Raw genomic sequence first — 25,400 nt, 5'->3', positions numbered from 1 at the left:
CAATTTGGATCATTATCTCCACGCCTTTATGCTTGATTGATAGCCAATGATGGGAGAGAAAATAAGAATTTGTCACTACCCCGCCCTCAACTTGAATGGCAAGTAAGGAGGAAATTAATTTTTCTTCTCCACCTACCTTAATGAATGAAGAGAATTTCCCCTTCTTGCTTGAATCGTTCTAGTTCAAAATGGCGGAGAGAGCAATTAATATTTTCATAACTGTGAATTTTTTTCGTTTTCTATATTTATTTTTAAAATAGCAATAATTATTTTTTTTCTAATATTTTGTTTATGATTGATTAGATATCATTCTAATACTAAAACATTATTGCCTGAAAAATAATGTTTATTTATTTTCTGCTTCTTAGATTCAGATCATTTTAAGCTTTGTTTACCTTGGAGGTCAATTATACGGAAAAATCAAATATACGGACTTTGGGAAGTCCTGCCGATTCCAGATACGCGACTTTCCACTGTACTTGAAATAAATGAGCTTTATAATTGTGCAAAAAAAAATTTTGACTCATGTAAATAGTCTCAGAGACATGATGAAATGCCAATAGTAGAAAAATTAAACATCGAAGGTCCAAATTTGAATGTTTTTGTGCCTGATTTAACTTAAACATCAGAACAGGGTAATTGGCATATTTAAGATATGCTTGCATTGAATGTGTGAAAAAACGAACATTAGATAAGTTACAAGGTTTAAAAATTTTTATATTTTAAAAACTGTATCTATCAGTCAGTTATGAGAAAAAATAAATGTGAATAAAGCTTAATAAATATGAAAATCAATCAAACTAAAAATTAATTACAATTAATTCTGGGTAGAAAATTTACTTCTTATGAACATGCACATATATATATATATATATATAAGTAAAAAAATTATACCCATAAATCATGTTCTGCATAATCGAACAACAAAAAGACTTTTCTATCAGTGTGAGATAGAAACACTCTTTGAAGAATTATCACATTAGGATGCTTACGTCCTCTAAGAAGCTGTAAAGGAAAAAAAGTAAACATTAAAAAAATAGATTAAACAAAATCCAAACATACTAAAAATTTATGACTAGAATTAATTACAATAACTGGCCATGAAGTGTACTTATTACTTTTTTGGGATGAGTATTTTAATACAAATATTAATATGGGAAACATAGGACATTTTGAAAAATTAGTTTAAATTATGATTCTGGCTTCTATTTGAACAAATACATTTTTACACATTTAGCCTCACTTGTAATAGGTTTAAGATGAGTTTAAACTTAAATTATAAGTAATATCTATTTTTAGTTTAGCTTAGCCTCTAATTCTTGAAGGGAAAAAAAAGTAGAAGAAAAGAAAACTTTTTTTAATTAACTTGATAGATTTAAAAGTTTTAATACAAAATTTTCAATAACTAACAAGCATAACATTAGTATGCTAAATTAACATCTTATATGTCAAGGGACTAAATACTAAAGAGTTTAAATTGAAAATACATAAAATTTTAATTTAATCACATTTAAATTTCTGATATTTCCCTTTTTTTTTCCTAAAAAAAAATAATATTACCAATCATCCAAAAATTAAATGCATTTACAAGAGTAATGAAAAATATAAAATATTCACTAATACTAAAGATATTGTAAATAAATCAAGTAATAGCAAAGAGAATTTTCTAAAGTTTTTCCTTACAGCTATTTCACGGCATGCAGACATGGCTATTCCAGTGCCTTCAATCTGCTTTAATGCATAGTCTTTTGGATCAGACCTAAAATAAATATTTTACAGAATTTCACATAATAATTTACAACAAAATCTGTGCTAAATAAGAATTTTTATAAATACAAATTTTTTATTACTAAAAGAAATCAGTCATCCTAGAGATGACTGATGACCTGAAAAACGGAAGACAGAAACCATGATATGCTACATTCTGTTAAGGAAACAAAAATATTTATTCCTACCATATTTCAAAATTCATAATGGCAACAGTTCATTGTCAACTAGACAGTATTTCTTTAAAATAAACACATTTTGTAGAAATAATGTATTGTAGAACAAGAAAAAAAATTAACAGAGACTAGTAAAAATATTTAAATTTAAATTGTCTGGCATGAAAGTCTAAGATGTTGTTATCAGTATTGTTATTTTTCCTTTAAATTCCCTTCATAAACCTTTTTTTAAAAAAAATATTTTAAGAGATATGTAAACAAACAAGTGGAAATACATATGGCCTAATAAAATTTTTGAACTAGTCACTCAATTTTTTTTTAAAATTTATATCCCTGACTAATATTTCAAAAATAAAAAAATACACAAGAAAAACTTTACTCTTAAAATGAAATATCCCAATTTTATATTTTACAGCTGTTTTTTAAAATAAGGTCCTTGGTACTTAACAATTTTTCATTTGAGCTTCATAAAGAAAATTCAAATTGAATCTAACAAAAATAAGAAAAAGAACTTGAAAATGGCTTTTTACCAATAAACGTGACAAACGAGAGAATACTGCTAATAAATGTTTTATAACAAGTTATTTAACATATGTGTCAGAAACATATTTTTTCAACTGAATACGGTAAAGAATCTTAAAGTGCTTGCTCATTTAGCATAAGAGTCTGTAATTTTGAAGCAGGCAAAAAATATTAAAATTTAGCTGCAAATGATTTTTAAAAAAAAACCTGTTTTATCTCTATAGTCAGAACCGCTATCATTTACACGAATGCCCTTCTTGGAAAGTTTTTACTACTACTACACAACGAAATAGTTTTTAAGCTTTTTCCTACCTATGTAAATGCGATTTAATATAGAGTTTTGTATTCACGCGATTTAATATCATGTCTTGTATTCACACGATTTAATATCACCTATTGTATTCACACAATTTAATATCACGTCTTGTATTCACACAATGTAAAAGCCACTATTAAGATTGGTGTTCAAGTGATTTAAAAATTCACTGAAATTTGAAATCATGCGTTTTTAAACTGAAACATCGAGATTTGTACTAACGTGATGTTAAAATCAAACATCGAGATACATATTATAGCGAATTTAACATTAAATGTCGAGATTCGTATCTATGCTATTTTAAAATCAAAGATTGAGATTCATATTCATGAAATTTTAAAATCAAACATTGAGATTCATATTCATGCAATGTTATCTCAAACATAGAGAAGCATATAAAACGATTATAAGCTTAAACAGAGATTCGTATTTACACGATTTTAAAATTATATGCTTAAAATGAAATTTCGGTTTATTTTTCAATTATTTTAAGTGATTTTGTACTTAACATTTCTGGATTTCTATTTTTAGTTTTTTTGGTTTTTTACGAAACTCATCCCTACAGTTAGAATTAATATAAAGTTCAAAAAAATTTTAACATTCTTTAAAGAAAACTTATTTTTAGACAAATTTTGCAAAAATGAGTTGGAAGCAAAAAGATTGAAACTAGGTAGTTACAAGAGTTGATCAATGCTTAAAGAAAGTTTTTTTTAATTGAGGTTTTGTGTTTGTAGGTTTTTTATTTTTACCAACTCTGGTTATAGTTAACAGAAAATTATTTTATGAGGCTTGTATTTTTCTTATTTGTGAAAAAGATTTATTTGTAACTAATCTTAAAAAATAGCAAATATGTAGATCAAAAATACTTTTTATTATTATATGCTAACCCATCTTTTCTTCTTGCTTTATAGACATGACCATAAGTTCCTCTTCCAACTTTACAGCCTTCATATTCAAACAAATCTTCAACTTTAGCTCGTTCATTAGATGTTCTCATTTTAAAGTCAAAATCCATTTAATTTGGGAACACTGTTAAGAAAATAAACATATTTTTACAATGATTACATTAAAAATGATTAGTTTCTTTACATGTTAAATTTTTCATGAAACTTTACATTCCGGAAAAATTAAGTTAAAAAAAGTTTTTTAATTTCTAAGTTTTTTACATTCTGTAAACTAATAAATCAGTCATAATAATTTGCTTCATAATCTTGTTACTTTTTGTGATTAGATCTATTTACATAAATTTTTTTTCGTCTGACTAGTAAAATAATCAATTATACATAGATAATAATTCACATTACTTTTAAATGAAACCTAAGTCAATTTTTAAGATTATTTTTCATTCCTATTTTTATAATTAAATTATGATTTATATATGCTGGATTTCAACTATCTAAAAATGGTTATGCACCCTTGCTTAACTACTTAAAAAATAACTCCTAAATAGTTTTTTGTTTCTTCGATTCAGATCACTTCAATGTACTGAAATGTCTGAGACTGAATATACAAACTATTAACTAATTCCAAATGGGTTCCTTTTTTTTTTAAAGAAATTAACACTTGGCTGATATTCCACTTTTTAGAACAGTCCTTTCACTGACAAGATAATGAAGAAGAAATGAGCTAACAGAAATTGAATGAAATCCGTATCACAAATTCTTATTAATTGTGACACTTCTAAGTTCTCTTTTAGCAGCAAATCATGACATATACACCATTTCAAAATAAATGTTTAATTATCCAACAGCCTTACTTTAATTTAAATAATTTTATGTTTTGCTGATTTTTTTTTAAAAAAAATCACGATTACACCAAAGATTTTAATTTACCAATTATAATAATAACTATACATCAGACAGGAATATAAATTAAAATTTCAAATTTAGACTTAAAAAGAGTTGTGTATGTTGAGTACATGAACCATATTCTTACAAACTGTTACAACACACATAACATCCAACCAAGGATAAATACTTAGCCTTGTCTTCAAGGCTCAATTTTTTTAATGACTATAATCAGAAAAACACATAATTGTAATCTGTTAAGACAATATGGACAAAGCCTGACTCAGTATCCTCATATCAAGCTTCCACTACATGTAAACAAGATATGAATTTTAACCACAATCCATTTCTCAAGCAAATTACAGCTGTTACAGTGTTTTCATCATAGAAAAAAAATGAGCGAGAATTTCTCACCCTTTCTCAGAAACAGGGTGAGATTACAAAAAGTTAAGTGAGATTTCTAAAAACTAAAAAAACACAAAAACTCTTGAAAAAAAATCATTTCTTTAATTATAACACATTTTTAACGTCTTCTATTTTTTAAAGCATTGACTATTTTTGGTGCATCATCATAGAAGATTTTGCCTTTGCAAGGTATTTGTCCACCCTACATTAGTGCATAAAAAATTTGAACGTCTTACGTGAAGAAACCTTTCGGTAAACAGGTGGTTGCAGAGAAATGTGTTTTGTTGTTGGAAAAGATTCTGAACAATACTGGTAAATAGGGAAGCTAGATAACGGGGCAGATGTTGAAAATAATGAAAGATCAAGGAAGAAAAAAGTAAACGGATTTTATTCTAAATGGCGTAATTCGAAGCTTTTTCCAAAATGCGAGAAATTCACGAATTTTGAAATTAATTAATAGAATGCGCGAATTTCTCGCGGTAATAATTTTTTAATGCGAGAAAAGAAAAAAATATGCGAGATTCTCGCTTTTCACTAAAAGATTCTTTTAGCTAATCACTTTTTCTCTGTTGCGTTTTTTGATTCTTATGTGGTGATATAGAGATTTTTTGGTGCAGGTATTAATACGGAAATCCATCCATTGAATTTCATTATATTTAATATAAAGGATATCACAACTTCTTAAAGATATTTTCAAATTAAATAATCAAAGTTTTAAATAAATATTCAATACTTGATATTTTTAAATTTAGTGTTTTCGATGTTAAGTTTTATTTAACATCGATTTTCTTACTTAACATCAATTTTTCTTTTATAATTTTAGCTTCGTTTGCTAGATTTACAAGCTAATCTACCAGAAAGGAATAATTCAGTTTTGAAATGTCCTGCTGGATACTGCAAATGGAAAATAACACACTCAAGTAGAAAACCAGAGGACGCAAGTTCGATCCTGACAGAAAACAAAACAACTGGTGTGTATTTGTAGCAAGGTGCAAGTTAAATCTCTCGTAGCTTAAAGTCCTCTTATTGCTTGTTGTGTAGAAGTTTGAAGAAAGGAGCATACCAGCTTGATTCATCCCTACTTTGCGTGATAGAAGTAATATTCACTGTTGATGATCATTTTATAAAATCCTTCAAGAAATTTTTAAAGATTTCTTAATTGATCGCTCGGAAATATAGTTGCAAGTAAACAATAACTTGCATTGTCGGAATAAAATTGCATGAAATCTCTGTAAAGTCTCGAAAACTTTTATCACTTAAAAATAATAATAAATTAAAAGCACATAGTCCAACCGTTGCTTTTTATATTAGAGAATAAAAATTATTTTATTTACTATCAAATATGTGCTTTTAACTCTCATTTTTCCAAAAGATTATCGATATGTTAATTTTAAGCAATGACGGCAAGAATATATTGCTTTATAATTGGATAAATTTTATTTTTATATTGTGTTTTGTTTCAAAATAAAATAATTCTGTTGTGACATAATATTTTTCGTGATTTATTTATTATTTTTTTTATTTTTTATTCTTAACTACTGCAGTGTGTTATTTATTCTACCACTTCGTTATAAATCTTCAGAATTTCAGGAAATGGGGGTTGGCAGTTATGATATTTTCATTAATAAAACTTAATAAGATATGTTTGAAATTTTTTTATAGTGATGCTTAGGTATTACGAAAACAGATACATTTAAATTTTGGTTACTTTTAAATTTTCAGGATACCAAAATCAATTTTATTTTATTGTTAGCATAGCATTTATTACTTGAATTTTGAATTATTTAGTTGAAATTTAAGATAAGAAGTATAAAAATTAATATTATTTTTATCACGTTTAAAATAATATAACAGTAAAATAATGATAATATTAAAAATTTATTTGTCTCAATATTTAAAATTTAGCTGATGAACGTTTAAATTATTGTGTAAAAACAAAAATTTTAATCAATGTATAAAAGAATCTTGTTTAAATTTTTATCTGAAAGGCCCTGTGTATTCGTTGCAAAAACAAGTTTTTTAAATGCATAATATAGTTTTTTAGTGGCTAATTCATCAATATCAGAAACTTGACTCCAGCCTCAGCTTAATTTTTTAAATTTTCTTTTTACAAAAAAGCTCTGCTTAAAACGCTTACAAATTACTCCTACTCTTTGTAAATCTATTTATGTTTATAATCCATTATCTATTATCAGGAAAAATACAGACAATGAAATTGTTTCAAACAAAAAAATCTATTTTACTATAGCAACGTTCTCAAATGAGTAATTGATTATAGTCAAATTTTGATGTATTCATACTAAAGGCAGCTTTTAAAAGATTACGTAAGAAATTTTATATTTTTTTAGTAGCATTCTCGCACGCAATTAAATGTTTCAGCAAATTTAATTTAGATAAAACATTATATTTACAAGTTTTTTTGGTTTTAAAATTAAAATAATATGCAACTTTTTTGGCGAAGATTGTTGGTTTAGTATCTCCTTTAAATAATTATCAAATTGCAGAAAATGTCTGATGTGCGCATGTAACGTTATTTTTGCATTATGAAAAATTACTGGCAATTCTCATAATATCCGATGCTTTCCTGATTTCACTCCTCAGAAAAATATTTACGTTGCGGTTGGGTACTGTTTCAGGAGTTTTGTTTAGTATAATTTCAGATATTAAAAGAATAAAGTTACGTAAGTATTTCTCCACTCACTTTCTGCGAAAAACGAAGTGGAAAATATATTTGTTTAAGTAAGTAATTTAAAAATTTTAAAGTTATGTTCTTTATTGGGTCAATTATTACCAAAAATGACAATTTGAAAATTTAATAATTTAATTTTATTATTTTAAAGAAAAAAAAAAATTCTTTAAAGTAAAAATTTGCACAAAATTTAAATGTAAATTTAACTTTATAATTACATAAGATAGTCTCCATTATATGATTTCAAAATAGGAATAATGTATGATAGTATTAAAGTTACAAATGGCTAGAGTAAAATGAGAGATGATTAGTGTTAGTAAAATTGGAAAGATTGATAAAATTGGTTCATTAAAAAAAATAGGAATATATTTAAAATTAAAAATAAGACTTGAAAATGATTAATGATATAAAATTTATCAGAAACTCTTTGCATAAAGAATTGAAAAAATATCAATAAAAGTTTAGCAACTTAAGTATTATTTCTTAATTCAATTTTAAATATTTATTCCAAAAGATAAATTGGACACAAAATATACTTTGGAATAAGAGGAAGGAAAATGGATGGTAGCAGAATTCGGTAATATAATTTTTTTTTTCTTGCTCAGTAAATAATGCGTGGAATAAGATCATAAAACTATTGTTCCATGTTTTATTGTTCCTAACAATACATGAAATTAAGTGAAATTGTAATGCAGAATAATTGCCACCCAAATCTTCCCCTTGTTTACTCCAAAAATAAAATGAGACTCAAAATATTAGAAAATACGAAATCTACGATTATATATCAAAAATAATAAAATATTAATTAGTCCAATAACTACATATAACTTTGACTAAGTTTTTCACAGAAAGTTTGAATTTGGGTACCAATTTTTAAACCATAATGGAAAATTGTTGTCCACGTTAGCCTAAACTAAAATTTTTCTTATTTAACCAAATCTTTTTTGTAGCTATATCACTTAAAAATATGGCCAAAACAAGTTGGCCATATTTGACTTTGACTGTTCAGTCTGACGGACTTTCACTCTTTTGACTTTGAAACCACAATTTTAAGTTTTGCAGAAAACCTAAGCCAAATGAACGTAATTGTTAGCTCAATGAATATTTTTTTTAGTCTAGAAACAAAAAAAAGGCATGGCCAAAGCAAGTTTCAGCGAACATTTGCTTTGAAAGTGGGAATATTGCCTTCAAACGTTAAACCATGATACAAGATCGTTAGTCTATGATAAATTTTCCTTTGTCTGTTAACCAAAATAAGTTAGGGTCAAAAAAAAGTTTTAGATAACTTTTGACACACAGACTCACAAGTTTTAATTCTATTTCTAGATATTGACCAATTATAATAAAGCCTAAATTTTCCATTAGCCTTGCCGCCAAAGAAAATTTCAAAATAAGCTAACATTTTTAAACGCGACAAAAAAGCAAAAGGCTTGAATTTCGCTCAAATTTCAGACTGTTCAAGAAAATCGTTAGCCAACCCCAAAACATCAGAAATTTTCTTTAGCCAGATCGAAAAAAAGTACAGTCAGCACTGCTAAAAGGAATGCCATTGGTACCAGCCAACTTTATCAAACAAGAGGCAAAAAAAGTTTAAACTAGAAATATCTTTTAGCAAACTTTTGACCTGGAAACCACAAAGTTCAAATATTGTTTAAATACATTAGACTATGCCAGCAAATCGCAACCCCAGACATTTAAAGACAACCCTTTTAAAGAATGGACCCGCTCATACATTCATTCGTTTATCCTCAGATCATAATTTTGATTTGAACCAGAAAATGGTTCATCTCCAATTCAGTTCCCTTAGATGTATAATTCATTATGGAAAATTTTGTGACCCGACAGAATTAATGTGCACCAGTCACCATTCACTAAACGGTGAGTCCTTGACAGATGGGGAATGAACTCACGACCTCTTGAATATGGTCCCAACGCTCTACCTACCAGGCTATCCCTGTCTCCCACGAATTTGCTTATTCATGGGCGCTACAAGATTACTAAATAAGATTTTAATGACGAATAAAACTATTATTTTTTTATCTTCTCCACTTGCGACAATACGAAAAATCGAGATTTACAGTGATAAAGGTTTCTTTTTAGAGAATTAAAAAAAATTTATTTATCAGAATTAAATTCTAAACTATTGTTTTTAAGGCGATTTTATTCGGGTGCATTTTTAGGAGGGTTTTTTTATAGACTTTTTCTATTATCACTTTTTAAAAAAATTTTTTTTCGACTTTTTAGTTTTGTTTTCAGAATTAAGAACTATTTTTTTCGTATTAGCTTTTTCTATAATTTTTTAAACTGTGTTTATTAGGTAATAGTATTTTTTAACTGAGTTTCTAGTAGAATTTTTTTCTTTTGTGGCTAAATTTTCCAAAAATTGTGGTAATATGAAAAACTGAGATTCTTAGAACTGTTTTTTTTTCTGTTATTCTTTATTTGTAATTTCCTGTTTCTATTGACGTTTTTACTATGACGCGGTATTTTTAAAAGCATTTCTGAAGATTTTAATCCTTTATCGTCACTTTTTCCTATATGATAATGGAGAAATAAAATTTTGTTTTTGAATTCAAAACGATCTAAATTTCGGTTTGTCTTTTGCGCCTTTCATAACTGTCAGAAATACTGTTAGTACTGTTTTCATATCTGTTTTATATTGTTTTTGCTTTATTCCTGTCCATCTCTAATATTTTGCTAAAATTGTGATTCCGATGCATATCTTTTTTTGCGCCTTTTTTATTTTACAATTTAATTTTTTTTTGCAAATATAAACTTTTTTTTATCGCAGTTTTTTTAGTATATTAAGTACGCTAACATGAAAGGCTAATTATTACGACGAAAATTTTTTAATAAATTTAGATGGAAATTAAGTAAAGTATTTTTATATTCTTGCATTGTTTCTTCACTTAATGATTTCAATTCTTTAAATTAAGTTAATAATTAGGAACAACTATTATAGTTTTTTTTCGTTTAATCGTTAATTTTTTTTATAAGCATTGATTATGATAAGTTTATATTAAGACGCATTATTTGAAATTGATGAATTTAAATATAAATTGTCTGTAAAAATTACATTGAAAATTTTATGTGAAAGTAAAAATATTTTTTCAACTCCATAACATTGGTATACATTACAAATGAGAAAAACTCCCTTCATATATTAAATATTTGATTATTAAATTAATAGATTTACAGAACTGTTAGTAAGATGTCTTATTTAAAGCTAGAAGATTGATAAATTTATTAAAATTACTATTAATATGTTTAGCATTTTATAAAGAAAGAATTTGAGACAATTTAGTATAAAGTTACACTTTGTTTTTTCCACATATAATATTTTTGCTGTTCCTGTTAACTGTTTTAAAATAAACTTTCAACATGTTTTCCGCAGTTCCAATAAATGACAATAAATGTTGAATATATCTTTTTACTTACACAGAAAACAGCAAACGCTGCATCGCGAGGAAAACCTAGCATGATTAGCCCAATGATATAGGGATTTTAACCCGTAACCCATTTACGATGATCATCTTATACTAAACTTTCTGGTCAGTGAAAGCCGGGAGTATAACCCACATAAACCTGTCATCGAGCCTATTTGTATCCTACCTACTTATATCCGGCAAAAGGGGCCAAGCATTTTAAGGAATGAATTGTTTAAAAAAATTAAAAAGTTTAAAATTAATGCATTTTACCTTATTTGCTGAGTTTATGACTTTAGCATCACATTGAAAAGACTGAATTGCAGTCTGCTAATTATTATTCAGAATAGCTAAATATTTACTTGAAGAATTAGAAATTGCAATTTTTATTTACATTATTTAAAGTTCGAACTAAAATTTGTTTATTTTCTCAATATGACCTAAAAGGAATATATAAAAAACGAGAACGTCCTAAATACTTCAATTTTTGTTAATAATTTGGAACAAGGTCTTTATTGTTCTTTTTCGAAAACTGATTAAGAACAATTTCGGAATTTGAACACATTTATCTTTTCGTGAAAAACTCTTGTGCTCATTTTTGTTAAAAATTTATAACCTTATTGCAAGGAACAATTATCCATGAAATTAACCAGTAAATTTTATGTGGGATAATTTGCTAATAACACTTTACAGTATGAAAACATTTATATCAAAACTAAAAATAATTTACAAAAAAAAAGTTCCAACAATTTTTTTTGAGGGGCGTGGAACTTTTTTACTTTGCTAAGATCTGATTTACTAAGATCTTAAATCTGATCTATTAAGTACTTTATTCTACTTTAAGCTCTTACAAAGTATAGTTTTATACTTAATTACTACTCACAACTCCAGCTATTCATATCGTGTTTTAATATGTTGCTAGTAAAAATAAAATTAAAAGGAAATTGCACAATTGGTATATTTAAAGACAATATGCAAGACATAGATTTAATGCCGTGATGGCTCAGGGTATTGAGCGCTGGCCTTCAATTGAGGTGCCCTGGGTTCAAATTCCTGCAATGACTAATCGATTCGAATTCCGCCCCCGGCTTGCATCGACCCAAGAGCAAGCATAATATATCCTCAGTGTCAGTCCCTTTGCCATCAGATTAACTGTGGAAGGTTTTCGTGGTTTTGCTCTCCGTTTAACTTAAATTCGTGTTAGTTTTATCGAATAAAAAGTCCTCCATGAAGGCAAATTTCTCCCAATACTTGTTGATCCTTGTCTTCTGGATTGGGTTCAAAATTACAAAGCTAGGTATTTGAACATTGGTAGTCTTTAAGTCCAAAAATAGGTGGGCTCTTCCATGACGGTAAGAAATGGCAATGACAATATAAAATAAAATTGTCGAGGAGGAATCACGTTGCCGCAGCTGAAAAAGTAATTCCCTTCCCAATGTGGTGTCCCGGGCTCGATGACAGGTTTATGTGGGTTTTACTCCCGGCTTGCACCGACCAGAAAAATAAGTATAAGATGATCATCGTCAATGGGTCACGGGTTAAAATCCCTATATCATTGGGCTAATCATGCAAGGTTTTCCTCGCGATGCAGCGTTTGCTGTTTCCTGTGTATATAAAAAGAGATATATTCGACATTTATTGTCATTTAATGGAACTGCGGAAAACATGTTGAAAGTTTAGTTTAAAACAGTTAACAGGAACAACAAAAATATTATATTTGGAAAAAATAAAGCGCAACTTTAAACTATATTGTCCCAAATTCTTTCCTTATAAAATGCTAAACATCTATATATATATGTATATATATATTTCTCTTACACAGCAACAAAAAAAAGCCTTATTACAACTCCTCGAATGGCACCGCTAGAAAATCTACCAATGATTGCCACTAAAAATGTCACATGCCAAATCTAGCTGAGGTGGCTCAACATATAGCGCTTTTAAAAATGGAAACTGAAATAACCAGAGCATTCTCACCAATCTCATACTATTAAGCTAGGCAGAAGTGAGTAGTCTTTGTCGATAGATCTCTATTTTAGTATTTTGTCGAAAGCACTTTTTTTCACGAATTTATATATTACGAATTTATTTGACGATTTTTGATTTATATCACGAATTTAATTGTTTTATTATTATTATTAGTTATTAATTGAAAAATGAGTCTTAGTCGTGCTGTTACGCTTTAAGATTTTATACTATAGTACATTTCGAATAGGTTTAACGAATAATGTGTCATTTATTTGAATTCAAATTTATTTTAATGACATTGTAGAGTTCGCTAGATCAGACCTGAGGATCGGAATACCGGACCAGCGACCTCTCATCCTGATATTCTTTCCGCTGTCAGAAATTAACTGCAACTGACTGCAAGATACTGATGTCATAATTATTCATCACACAGTTTCTCCAGTATATATACGTATCTGTAAAACCACAAAGCTACTACTACTCAGTGTTATACACTATTTTGAACTTTAATTTACTTTTAAGTTAGTCACGCAGTTCTTGTGACTATATCATTTTTCCGGAAAATAAAAAGTTAATTTTTATCTTCTGATTGTTTTGATGTTGTCTTTGGTTCCGTAAGAATGTAAGAACGCTTTGCCTCGTTTCTACATAATGGTAACCCGGTGAATTACAATGGTTGACCAAAGAATGATAGTAGCAACATATAGAATACAGTGGTTTCCAGTCATTGGATAATTTTTATCTACTAAAGTAGTATGCTGAAACAACTTTCATGGATAATTCAAATTTTGAAGTAAGTGAGATTTTGGTTTTCTTTCTTGACCAATTGTGATGACTTATGTGAAGATTGAAGTTTGTCATTCTCCTCTTAGCCTCTTTCTGATTAAGTAAAGTATTTTATCTTAAGTAAATGTAGGGCTCATCTGGTAATTTAATAGTTGATAAATTCTTACGCATGTCTTGCATAATTGACAGCAAGATTATTTTTCTCTTTTCAATAATTTTATGCATAGTAATTGTAGACATTTATAATGTTTGTTGAGGAAAAGGACACTAAAAATTTAGAACTTTCTCGTGTTGCTTTTAAAGCACCGATTTTTTGGGAAGCAGAGCCTGAGCTTTGGTTCCACCAGTTGGAATCACAATTTGTGATAGCAGGAATAACAACCGATGAAACTAAATACCATTGTGTAGTTTCCGCGTTGAACAGTATGGCTCTATCTTCTATAAGAGATATAATTCGTAACCCTCCCAAATCTAATGCATATGAGAGATTAAAAGCCAAAATAATCGAAACCTTTTCTCAACCAGAATCTGTTCAGTTAAAATTGCTGTTGCAAGATTTGCAGTTGAATGAAAAACGACCGTCACAGCTTCTGTTAGAGATGCAAAATCTCTCTTACCAAAAGCTTAACAACGATATATTGCATACTTTGTGGCAGCAACGTTTGCTAGTTCATGTGCAGCAAATTTTGTCTGTTTGCAAAGACCCAATTAATGAACAAGCTTAAATTGACGATAAGATTTGCGAAATATCTTGTTTCCAATCGATATCTGAAGTTAAAAATTCTCAGGACTCTTCAATCATTATGTGAAGAAATTTCGATTCTTAGCGCTAACGTTGAGAGATTATCTAGATCCTCAAGACAACGTAATCGTGATAGAAGTCGTAATCGTAGATACAGACATCCAAATTCACGTAGCTACAATCCTGACAATATACGTACGGGTAAATTATGTTGGTCTCATAATAGTTTTGGTAATAAAGCACACAAGTGCATACAGCCATGCCAATTTTCGGAAAACTAAACGGCTCGTCTGATGTAGCGACGGCAGATGTTAGCCAGTTTCACAGTCGCCTTTTTGTTTATGATAAAATATCTGGTTCAAGATTTCTCGTAGACAGCGGCGCAGCAGTTAGCTGTTTTCCTAAAAATTTAACAAAAAATAACATAATTCAGGAATTAAATTTGTATGCTGCAAACGGTTCTAAAATTTCAACTTACGGCAATAAGCGCTTAGAACTAGATCTTGGTTTGCGTAGAAGGTTTGACTTAAATTTTATCATTGCTGATGTGTCAAGCCCTATTACTGGTGCACATTTTTTGGAACGTTTCGGACTGTTGGTTGATGTTAAAAATCGTCGATTACTTGACAGTTTGACAACAGTTTTTTCTAAGGGCATTTCATGTCATGGACCATCATTTGGATTAACTTTGGTCTCATCAGAGAACCGTTATCTTGATTTGTTGATCTAATATCCGAATATTTTAAGTTTCAATCAAAATGCACCGCTCCAAGACTACGGTGTGACACATTGCATTGAAACATTTGGTTCCCCGGTTTTTTCCAAAGCAAGACGTTTATCGCCTGAGAAATTAAAAATTGTTCGTAAAGAATTCGCCGATTTAATAAAGCAAGTATTGTTCGTCCATCTAAAAGTCCGTGGGCATGTGGTGATTTTCGTCGTTTAAATGCCAAAACTATTCCTGATAGATATCCGATACCTCATATCCAGGATTTTTCGATAATTTAAATGGAAAAACTGTCTTTTCTAAATTAGATTTAGTAAAAGCATATAACCAAATATGAGTTGAAACTTCCGATGTACCTAAAACAGCAATTATCACACCAATTGGACTTTGAATATATTTATGCCATTCGGTTTAAGAAATGCCGCACAAACATTTAAACGTTTTATTGACAATGTTTTAAGAGACATAGATTGTTGTATAGCATATTTGGATATTTTCATTTTCTCTAAAACCGAAGAAAGCATAAATCGGATTTAGACAAAGTTCTTAAACGTTTAAACGATTTCAATTTAATAATTAACTTAGAAAAATGCGTTTTTGGTGTTAATGAGGTTAATTTTTTGGGATATTTAGTTTCAAAGGATGGTATTCAGCCTATACCTGAAAAAGTTAAAGCTTTAAGAGACTTTCCTTTACTTAAATTTGTAGAACAATTGAGCAGATTTTTAGCTATGGTAAATTTCCATCACAGATTTTTTAAAAATGCAGCTAAAATCCAATCTTGTTTACACAATTTAACTAAGGGTAAAGCTAAAAAAGATAAAACACCTCTAATTTGAACTGATAGGGAAATTTCTGCTTTTGAGGCAATTAAAGATGCGATTGCAAATACTGTTCTGCTAGCACATCCCTTACCAAATGCAAGTTTATCTCTTGCTGTAGATTCTTCAGATTTTGCTATTGGTGCAGTTTTGCAACAAAAATTAAACAACGAATTACAGCCTTTGAGTTTTTATTCTCGCAAATTTAATGCTGCAGAGCAAAAATACAGCACTTATGATAGGGAATTGCTTGCAATTTATTCAGCAATCAAACATTTTCGGCACATGCTTGAAGGTCGAAATTTTCTAGTGTACACTGATCACAAACCTCTCATTTACGCATTTCAGCAAAAGAGTGAGAAATGCTCTTCAAGACAAATGCGACATTTAGAGTTTATTAGTCAGTACACTACAGATTTAAGACATATTCCCGGTAGTGAAAATATAGTTGCTGACACTTTTTCGAGAATTTCTTCCTTTAGTTTTAATAATTCAAGTGATATCAATTTAGAGGAGACTGCGGAGGCACAGGTTGATGACACAGAGCTTCACTCTTTACTTGAGTCTAATTCCGGTTTCAAACTAAAACCTATGAATCTCCAAAATGCAAAAATTATCTTTTGTGATGTTTCTACTGGTGATATAGGACCATACATTCCTAAAGACTTTTGTCGGAGTATTTTTCAGACTTTTCATGGTTTATCTCATCCCGGAGGAAGAGTAACTTTAGACCTCATCAGGAAGAGATTCGTATGGAAATCCATGACCAAAGACATAAAGCATTGGTGCAAGACTTGCCTATCATGCCAAAAATCTAAAGTTGGACGTCACACGAAATCCCCTCTAGGAGTATATGGACTTCCTATTTCCAGATTTTTGCATGTTCATATAGACATCGTGGTTCATATAGACATCGGTATAGACAAACTTATACTTGAACGGCCTGAAAATTTACTGAAGCACTAGAATATAATTCTTACCAGAGTTAAGATGAATCACAAAACACTATTCTCCATCATAAAGACAACATCCTGTCCCATAAAATTCAAAGTAATCAATAAGATATGAAATATCAGCCTTTTAAAATAATAATAAATTTACGATACATATGAATATGTGGTCACTATTACTTCTTTGTTCGAAGAAAAATTTTATTACAATACTGTATTACAATAGCTAATTCTTTCTCATACCTCTGTCAACTAAAGTTGGCCTCCCAAGTGTAGGGATTAATTATCAGTGGACACCGATTGCAGGGAGACTAAATATATGGATATAAAACAATTGCCTGCCATTCGCCACCTGACACAACTTTTTCCCGCCAAAATTGCACCATATGTTCCATTCCATATGTTCCAATGCTTGGATGCTTCTTGTATTAAGCAAGAAATATGCTATTTTCACCGAAATATTCATTGCCCGCATTCTTGTTGTTGTTGCTTCTAATTTCACTTGCCCATTTCAGCAAGTCTGCTGGGTGAAACCAAGCTAATTTTAAGCAGAGGTGCGTTTCCTGTTTCTCAATGGCACCTTCTACGGCCAAGTATTCGACTTCAGACACACATACGTCACAGCACATTTAAAGAGTGAACCCATTCATTCATTCATCCACAGATCATAAATTTGACCTGAACCAGAGAACAATCTAGCTGCAATTCATTTCCCCCAGAAGTTTGATTTGTTGTGGAAACATTGAGGATTTTGTAACCCAAACCGAGATAACGTGCACCAATCAACATTTACTAAACGGGGAGCATTCGGTGGGCGAGGATCAAACTCACGGCCAGTTACACATGGTCTCAACGTTCTTCCATCCAGACTATCCTGGTCTCCGGAGAATTCTTTCATACTTGGATGCTACAAAATTACCAAATAATATTTCAATGACGAATAAAACATTTTCTTTATCTTCTCCACTTGAGACAATAAGAAAAACTGTGATTTGCAGTGATAAAGGTTTCTTTTAAGAATTTAAAAAATAAGATTTTTTTTATTAGAATTAAATTTTAAATTGTTCTTGACGGCGATTTTATTCAGGGGCATTTTTAAGTGTTTTTTATAGACTCTTTCTATCGTCGTTTTTTTTGTTGTTGAAATTTTCGGGTTTTATGTTTTGTTTTAAGAATAAAGAACTATTTTTTTTCGGTTTTATACTTATCACTAAATTTTTTAAACATTTTTAATATTTTTTTCATTTTTGAATAATGAAACTCTATATAATTTTATTTTACACTAGATCAGTATTTCAGGGGAACAGAATTTCGTTGTCAAAGATTCATTTCGAAATCAAGTTAATTTCACATCAAATTTTACTTTATGGTAGATAAAAAATAATTTAATAAAATATATTGCTCTATATTTATCTCAATAATATCAGTTTTGTTTAATAAACTTCACGATTCTCAACTAACGTATATTGCATCTAGCATTGCTGGTTTAAAAGATTAAACGCTAAAGTTTATAAGATAAAAACGTCATTTATACTATACTTAAATGTTAAATAAAATTACTTAAAAAGGTACAGAAAATTTTTTCTGCATTTTAGAAATGAATCGTGTAGTGCAAATTATATTTTGAAAACATAAATAATATGAATAACTATTTTAATCGTTTTAAATTTCCAATTTTTGAAAAAGTGGCCATTATAAAAAATGCCACTGGCTGGTAACAATTTCTCACTAATTTTTTTCTATTTCGCTCAGCAAAAAAATCATAAAAGGTTTCAGCAAAATTTACTTCCGGTTAAATTTGTAATCGAAACTCCAAGCTTGAACTGTGCTTCAAAACGTTATCGAATTACATCAAATAGCTTGCCGAAACTTTTTCGTGAAGGAAGTCACAAAAAAAAAAAGAATATGGCGAAAAAAGAAAAATATATAAAACGTAGCGGCTTGATGAAGTAGGAAAAAATTTGAAGCTTGTCACCAATCTTCAGTAAAAATAGATTCTCAACGTGGATGCTTCTACTGGATCAATTATAAGTTACAGAAAGAAAAAAAATATTTAACATTGAGTTATACAATATAAAAAACATTTTTCTACCAAAATATTATTTACATTTTTAACTCTGCACATATCTCATGTAATTATCTCATGTCATAATTTGACACAACAAGTTTGAATTTTAAGCCGACCAGGTGGCTGAGTGGCTAGCATGCCTGACTGCGGAGCCAATGGTTGCGGGTTCAAATCCCGCTCAGAGCATGAATGTTTCTTTCTCTCTCTGTGTGTTCTATGTCCTTTCTTCTGTGTGATTGTGTGAATGTAAAACGTCCTATAAACAGGTTTGTGGTTGTATGACGTGGGCGACGCTACTCCACCGCCATTACTTAGCCATAGGTGCTCATAGGGAAACAATAAGAGAGTAGCACTTCCGGCGTTTCTGAGGCCAATGAGAAATAGACCCAAGTAACCACAATTGACAAAAAAAATTTACTTTTGAGAGCGGAAGATAGCCTTTTGCAGGAAATTGTTAGCCCAAGTATATGCTATTTTACCTACCAAAGAGTTCTGAGAAAAGCAATTTTTTATTTTCTTATGTTTAGAAAGTTTGAATTTTGCCTCCATACGATCGCTCACCGTAAGAAAAAGTCAGGCCCACAATTTGTTTTCGTTAATCAACTTGTCAAAAATACCACCAAAACTAGTTTTACTTAACGTTTCACTTATAAATTACAATTTATGAACTTGATACATTAAACATGCTTTTTCCTCGTAGTAGCCTATTACAATGTTGTACGTTATGTAATGTCGTACGTTATGTAACAATGCTCCTAGGTATCATAGGAGCATTGTTATGATACTTATCATATCATAACAATGATATGATAGCAATACCTGTTATATCAGTGTTATGATATGACAGGTATTGCTTATACTCCCCCCCCCCTATTTGTCAGTATTAACAACCCAGTAAGCACACACCTCAGGGCAAACGTAAGGCCGTAAGCTGGCATTTTCGGAACATTAGCGGCCAAAGGCAAACACAATGGGGTCCGTTATCATTGGTTTTGAGGCATTATCGGTAGCGGCAATATAACTCCTCACTTATATAGGCCCGAAAAATAAAAGTGCTGTTTGGCCGTTTGCACTTAATTGGTTACAGGACCTTCATTGTATACCATAAATTATTTGTAAGGATACAATGAATTGTTATATTAATAATGAATAAGTGCAGAGTTGGTAAAAAAATTAGTTATTAACTCGAAAAGATGAAGAAAAAAATAAGCGAAGAATAAAATATTAAGCATATTTTATCGATTTTCTTTTTCTCCTGTCTTTTAGCATAAAGAGGCGGCGAGATAATTCGTCACTTATACAGGCCCGAAAAATGTAAGTGTTATTTGGCCTTTTGTTATTAATTGGTTACAGGACCTTCACTGTATACCATTATTAATTGTAAACTAACAATGGATTGATTGATTGAAAATGAAAAAGTGTAGAGTAGGTAAAAAAAATTTGTTATTAACTCAAAAATTTGAAAAAAGATGGGATAAAAATAGAATGCATAAAATATTTAGCATATTGCGATTTAAAAAATCCACTTTCGTTATGCTTTAAAATTTGCCGAACTTTTACACAGAATATTAAAAAATTAGGATTTTGTTAATTTGCTATAACCTAAATATGAATTCTTTAATTGCTTATTAAACATTTTTAGAAAATAATTCGATTAGAAATCTGATTTGAAATAAATATTTTAAAATTTTTAAATAAATATTTATAAGAACTTTTATTCTAAAAGTATAATATTTAAATCCGATAAAATTTAATACTAATTCCCTTAAAAATAAAATTATTATAACTAGAACAATTCTTAAATTTATTGAAAAATGTTTTTTCTTTAAATTTTAATTACCTATTATAAAATGTTTAGTTTGTTGTATTAAACATGTACTTTAAAGTAAAGACTTTTATTAAATAAAATATATATTTCTTTTTAATGTTGAATGATTCCTAAAAATTTATTATTTTTATAATAGATGGTAAAAACATGTACTTACAGAAATTTCATGTAATAGCAGGAAAAAGCTAAAGGTCCGTTCTTGTTTGTATTACAGCATTTTAGGAATTGGCCTGAAATGAACTGCTATAACTTTTTCTCTGAACTATATATATGTATATAAAATTGCTTTTTTTAAAACCTTCTTTAAAATTAATACGCAATTCAGAAATGATGAATATATTCAGAAATAATGAATATATTTATAGACAAAAAAAAAATTACTGTAAATTGCTGAAACCCTCCTTTCAATTATACATTTTTTTAGTTCAAATTAGGGATTATTTTTATGAGAATATACTTTTTTATTTTATTAATTTGCAAACTTTAATTACAATTTAACTATTGTGTTATATGAACGTTAAAATAGAACATTTTTAATTTATATAAAGTGTTTTCATCTATTTAAATGTTCAAAAATTTGGGGTTTATTTTAACTTAAAATCTCAGTTTAATCACTTACTTTTTAAAAACAGGATTCAAAATGATTCAAAGGGTTTTAAAAATTTTGCATAAATAAAATGCGTTTACATTTTTTTGAATAGTTAGAACACAAGTCTAGTATAATAAGCTCAATATTTATAATTATTTTTTTTTTTCAAAAAATTTTGGGGCAATATTTGGAAATAGTAATTGATAAAGAAATTCTGCTTTTAAAACTTCCTTTTTAAATAATCACAAAATATTTGGAATTTTTATTAATTGAATTTTAAAATATTAATCAAAATTACAATAAAATGGTTTACTGATGAAATGATTACTGATAAAATGATTTTTTTAATTTTAAATTTTAGTACAGAATATAAATGAAAATCATAATTATCCTTTAAAAATGCTCAACATATTTATTTTTCATTTACTCAGCAAAAATATTTTTTCATGTAGCATCATATTTATTTTTGAATGAATATGGATTATTTATTTATTTTTTTTAGAAAAAAAAAGGAAGAAAAAAACAAACATAAATAAAATCTTTCAAATGCCATATAGAGAGGGCGCTGTTAATATTTTTGACGTGCTTTCAAAACCTTCCGATAGATGGCAGGGAAATTATTTTTCTAGCTTTCAAGCCAAAAATAAACAACAAAAAACTACCTCAGCAGAGGGAGAAAGAGAGCTTTGCTTTCTTCAGAATTCGGAAAGATAAGCCAGTTTAAGATAGCAAAAAATCAAGATAAGAACAACAGTAACAAAAATTAATTTCTCTTAAAATATTTTGGCAAAACAACAATATCAAAGAAAATTGAAATCACTTTCTATAAAATGACAGGGCTTAGTGATGGTTAATTCGGCTAACTAAAGCCCTTTTTATGTCTTTTTTTCAGTTATAGATGACTTAATACTATCAATAATATACTACAAAAAACACTTATTTTATATTTAATATGTCAATTTTTAAAAATTTAATGTTATTTTTATAAGATAAAATATGCAAAAAAGAAAATTTCGTGTCATCATTTTTTTAAGTATTAAGTAATTTTATTACTTGCGAGTGGAAAGTTTTTTTTAATTTTTTTTCCATGAAGTGGAAAAATACTTATTTAGCTCTAAAATCAAAAATTTGATCTCTTTTTAATTGAAACTATGGTGTTTTGTAAGGAACGTTATGATTTATGAGGACAGCTAATCCATCACTACGACAAATCTTGCATTAACGAATTAAAATGTAATAGAATAAATAAATAAAGTTTTATTTTAATTAATTAAAACCTCTTTTTTTATTTAAAAAAAGATTAATAAAGAAAGTTGATTTTTAATGCGTTAAACTTTTATGAATAAAGCCTTTTTATTAGTAACCCTTTCTAGTTCAAATGAAAATTACTTTTAAAATGAATGTTGTTTTTCTTATGGTACTTGATATTTATCTGGTAAGAGATTGAATATAACATATGAAAGCATCAAAAAATGAGCTGCGTGTTAAGTAAATTTTTCCCTTATGTTAAGATAAATAGAGGAATTTGAGTCAATCTATTTTCTTTTTTATAATATTCTNTTTCTTATGGTACTTGATATTTATCTGGTAAGAGACTGAATATAACATATGAAAGCATCAAAAAATGAGCTGCGTGTTAAGTAAATTTTTCCCTTATGTTAAGATAAATAGAGGAATTTGAGTAAATCTATTTTCTTTTTTATAATATTCCGTTTCTTATTATACAATTCTTTTAAAAAAGACTTTCTTAAAAATAAAAATAAAAAAGAACTCAATAACTTGAACAGGTATTTATGACTAAAATAAAAAAAGTGAAATAGTTTGAAAATCAATTTCTTAATTTATGGTGAGCTTCTTAAAAATTTCGAAATATAATAATAGTATAATATTATATTAATTCGAAATATAATAATAGGATAATATTTTTTTTCTAACCCTAAGTTGTACTGAAAATACTGTTATATAAAACTGTTATATGTTATATGAAAATACTGTTTCCCCCATGATGTTTTGATGATTTTTTTGCCTATTCTTCTCTTTTTTCTTTTTCTCATTTACAGTAAAATTTTCATTAACGTTTTCTTGACTTATCACTAATTTAAGTAAAATTCTCTTTTATGAAAAGCTTAGATAAAACATATTGATACACTTTCAAAACTCAATAGCCTATCATTTGTTACAGGGTCGTAACCAGGGAGTAGAATATTTAGGGGGCTTAAACACCTTCAGAAAAGAAAATAATTGACAAAAAATAATTTCCCTTTTAAAATAAGGATATCTACAAAAATATATTTTTTCAAATAGCTAAATAAATTTTAATAAAAGTTATTTCTTAAATATTTAAATAAGTCTGTTTGCATTTCTAACTTTAAGGGTCCGGAAAATTCGAAGTATAATTCAAATATGGGTGCAAAATGCAGCTATAGTGCACAAACTTAGGTTAAATCAACTCTCAGAAAACTGATTTTAAAATTGAAATAGTACATTTTTTCCTATGAGTTTTTAATAAACATTTCAATCATTGCTATAAAACTAATCTTAAATACTTATATGAGAATGTTGTTTTACAATATTTTCCGTTTATTGATTAACAAAAAAGGTTTGACAGAAGATGCAAAACAAATATTTTGCATGTGATGATTTTCATATGGAGAAAAAATTATTTATGAGTACACCGTTATAAACTGAAGATTATTACAAAGAAAAGACAAGGCAAGAAAAGTTACAAAGCAATAAAAGTTTATTACGAATTTGTAATTGTTAAGAAATGCGATATATTTTATGCGATATATTTTATATTACAAATTTAAATCTCTTCCGAAAGAAAATCCTGTCTACTGCTTGATATATAATATATTAAAATGTATGAACGAATGCTAAAAGCAAAAAATTATTGACGAAAGACCCGAGACTTTTTATTTTGATGTTGAACATTTCTTGAATCATATATTTTTTTGAATAAAACACAAGTTTCAAGCGAAAAAAATTCAAACAGCATGCTTCTCTGAAGAAATAAGGTGTAGGGTTTTGCAGGGTTGCTTTGCTTTTGATTCTGTAGAATCTTGCCAAAAAAAAATTTCCAAGGTGTCTATAAACTGATCGGTGCAGCTTTTGACCAGATAATGAGACGAGGTCGTCGTAAGGATCCCCCCACCCTGAGGGTCGACCTTCAAACCTAAGTTTCCGCCATCCGTATCAAGCGAAGGGGAAATCTACTACTATACTCATGTGTTGTGATCGTATTATAACATAAAATGTGTCATTCGGAAAATTAGAACGAACTAATTAGAACGGAAAATAGTATACGAGTCATAGCATAGTTTAAAAAAAGTTATACATTTTTGCTTCTACTAAATCGATTTAATATTCGAATCAAAAGACGTACGGTACCGCTCAAAAGTATCAGTACACCTAGAAACTTATAAAAAAAAAAAATGGCAAAATTCAGAGTGTCATAACTTCTTTAAAAACGATCAAAAATGCTTCTGCTTTAGCTCATTTTGAAGCTTAAAATATCTACTTTTATGCACTTTAATTGTTTTTAATTAATATATTTTGCAACTATTGTACAATTACACTCTAAACAATCATAGAAAATTGTATTAATTTTTTGTGAAGTTTGACGCGATGTACGGGCACAAAGGGGTTAGATATTGTTAATTTTTATTATACCATTGAAAAATTTGGACTTTTAGCTTTCATTTAAAAAAAAATTCCAAAAAAACATGTTTTTTGACGAAGTTATTGTCAAATAAAAAAAAAGTTTTTTTTCAGAATTTAATGATTTTTCAGCAATTATAATGAATTTTAGTGTAATTATAATATGATATGAAA

General features: G+C 28.5%; 2 protein-coding genes and 1 long non-coding RNA gene across 6 annotated transcripts in view; 2 read left to right on the top strand and 1 right to left on the bottom strand.

The window, feature by feature from the left end:
• Positions 1-3,842, bottom strand: part of LOC107451254 (cyclin-dependent kinase 8-like) — a 9,691-nt gene extending 5,849 nt beyond the window's left edge. For 2 of the 4 annotated variants that reach the window (XM_043054994.2, XM_071187999.1), the window contains exons 1-3: positions 3,648-3,842; positions 1,684-1,759; positions 895-1,005 (exon numbers count right to left, since the gene is read on the bottom strand). In XM_043054994.2, the coding sequence (XP_042910928.2) occupies positions 895-1,005; positions 1,684-1,759; positions 3,648-3,796 (336 nt within the window). In that variant the 5' untranslated portion in view covers positions 3,797-3,842. The remainder of the gene's footprint in view (positions 1-894; positions 1,006-1,683; positions 1,760-3,647) is intronic. The other 2 variants (XM_071188000.1, XM_071188001.1) reach the window with 2 other exon arrangements.
• The window catches only part of LOC139427161 (uncharacterized), an 11,080-nt gene extending 4,618 nt beyond the window's left edge, over positions 1-6,462 (top strand). Inside the window, exon 2 of the long non-coding RNA XR_011638323.1 lies at positions 5,797-6,462. This is a non-coding gene — a long non-coding RNA (uncharacterized lncRNA). The remainder of the gene's footprint in view (positions 1-5,796) is intronic.
• A 7,624-nt stretch (positions 6,463-14,086) lies between these two features.
• LOC139427257 (uncharacterized) lies at positions 14,087-14,566 on the top strand. The gene has a single exon (XM_071188309.1). The coding sequence runs from the start codon at positions 14,087-14,089 to the stop codon at positions 14,564-14,566; it is 480 nt and encodes a 159-aa protein (XP_071044410.1).
• The last annotated feature ends 10,834 nt before the right edge of the window (positions 14,567-25,400 follow it).

This window comes from Parasteatoda tepidariorum, chromosome X2, assembly GCF_043381705.1.
Source record: "Parasteatoda tepidariorum isolate YZ-2023 chromosome X2, CAS_Ptep_4.0, whole genome shotgun sequence".
Taxonomy (NCBI): domain Eukaryota; kingdom Metazoa; phylum Arthropoda; class Arachnida; order Araneae; family Theridiidae; genus Parasteatoda; species Parasteatoda tepidariorum.
Note: the sequence above shows the minus strand (reverse complement) of the source record. Positions and strands in the feature narration are given on the sequence as shown.

What these genes read in the sequence shown, in the direction of transcription:
- LOC139427257 (XM_071188309.1), top strand. Translation starts at nt 14,087, where the DNA reads ATGTTTGTTGAGGAAAAGGACACTAAAAATTTAGAACTTTCTCGTGTT.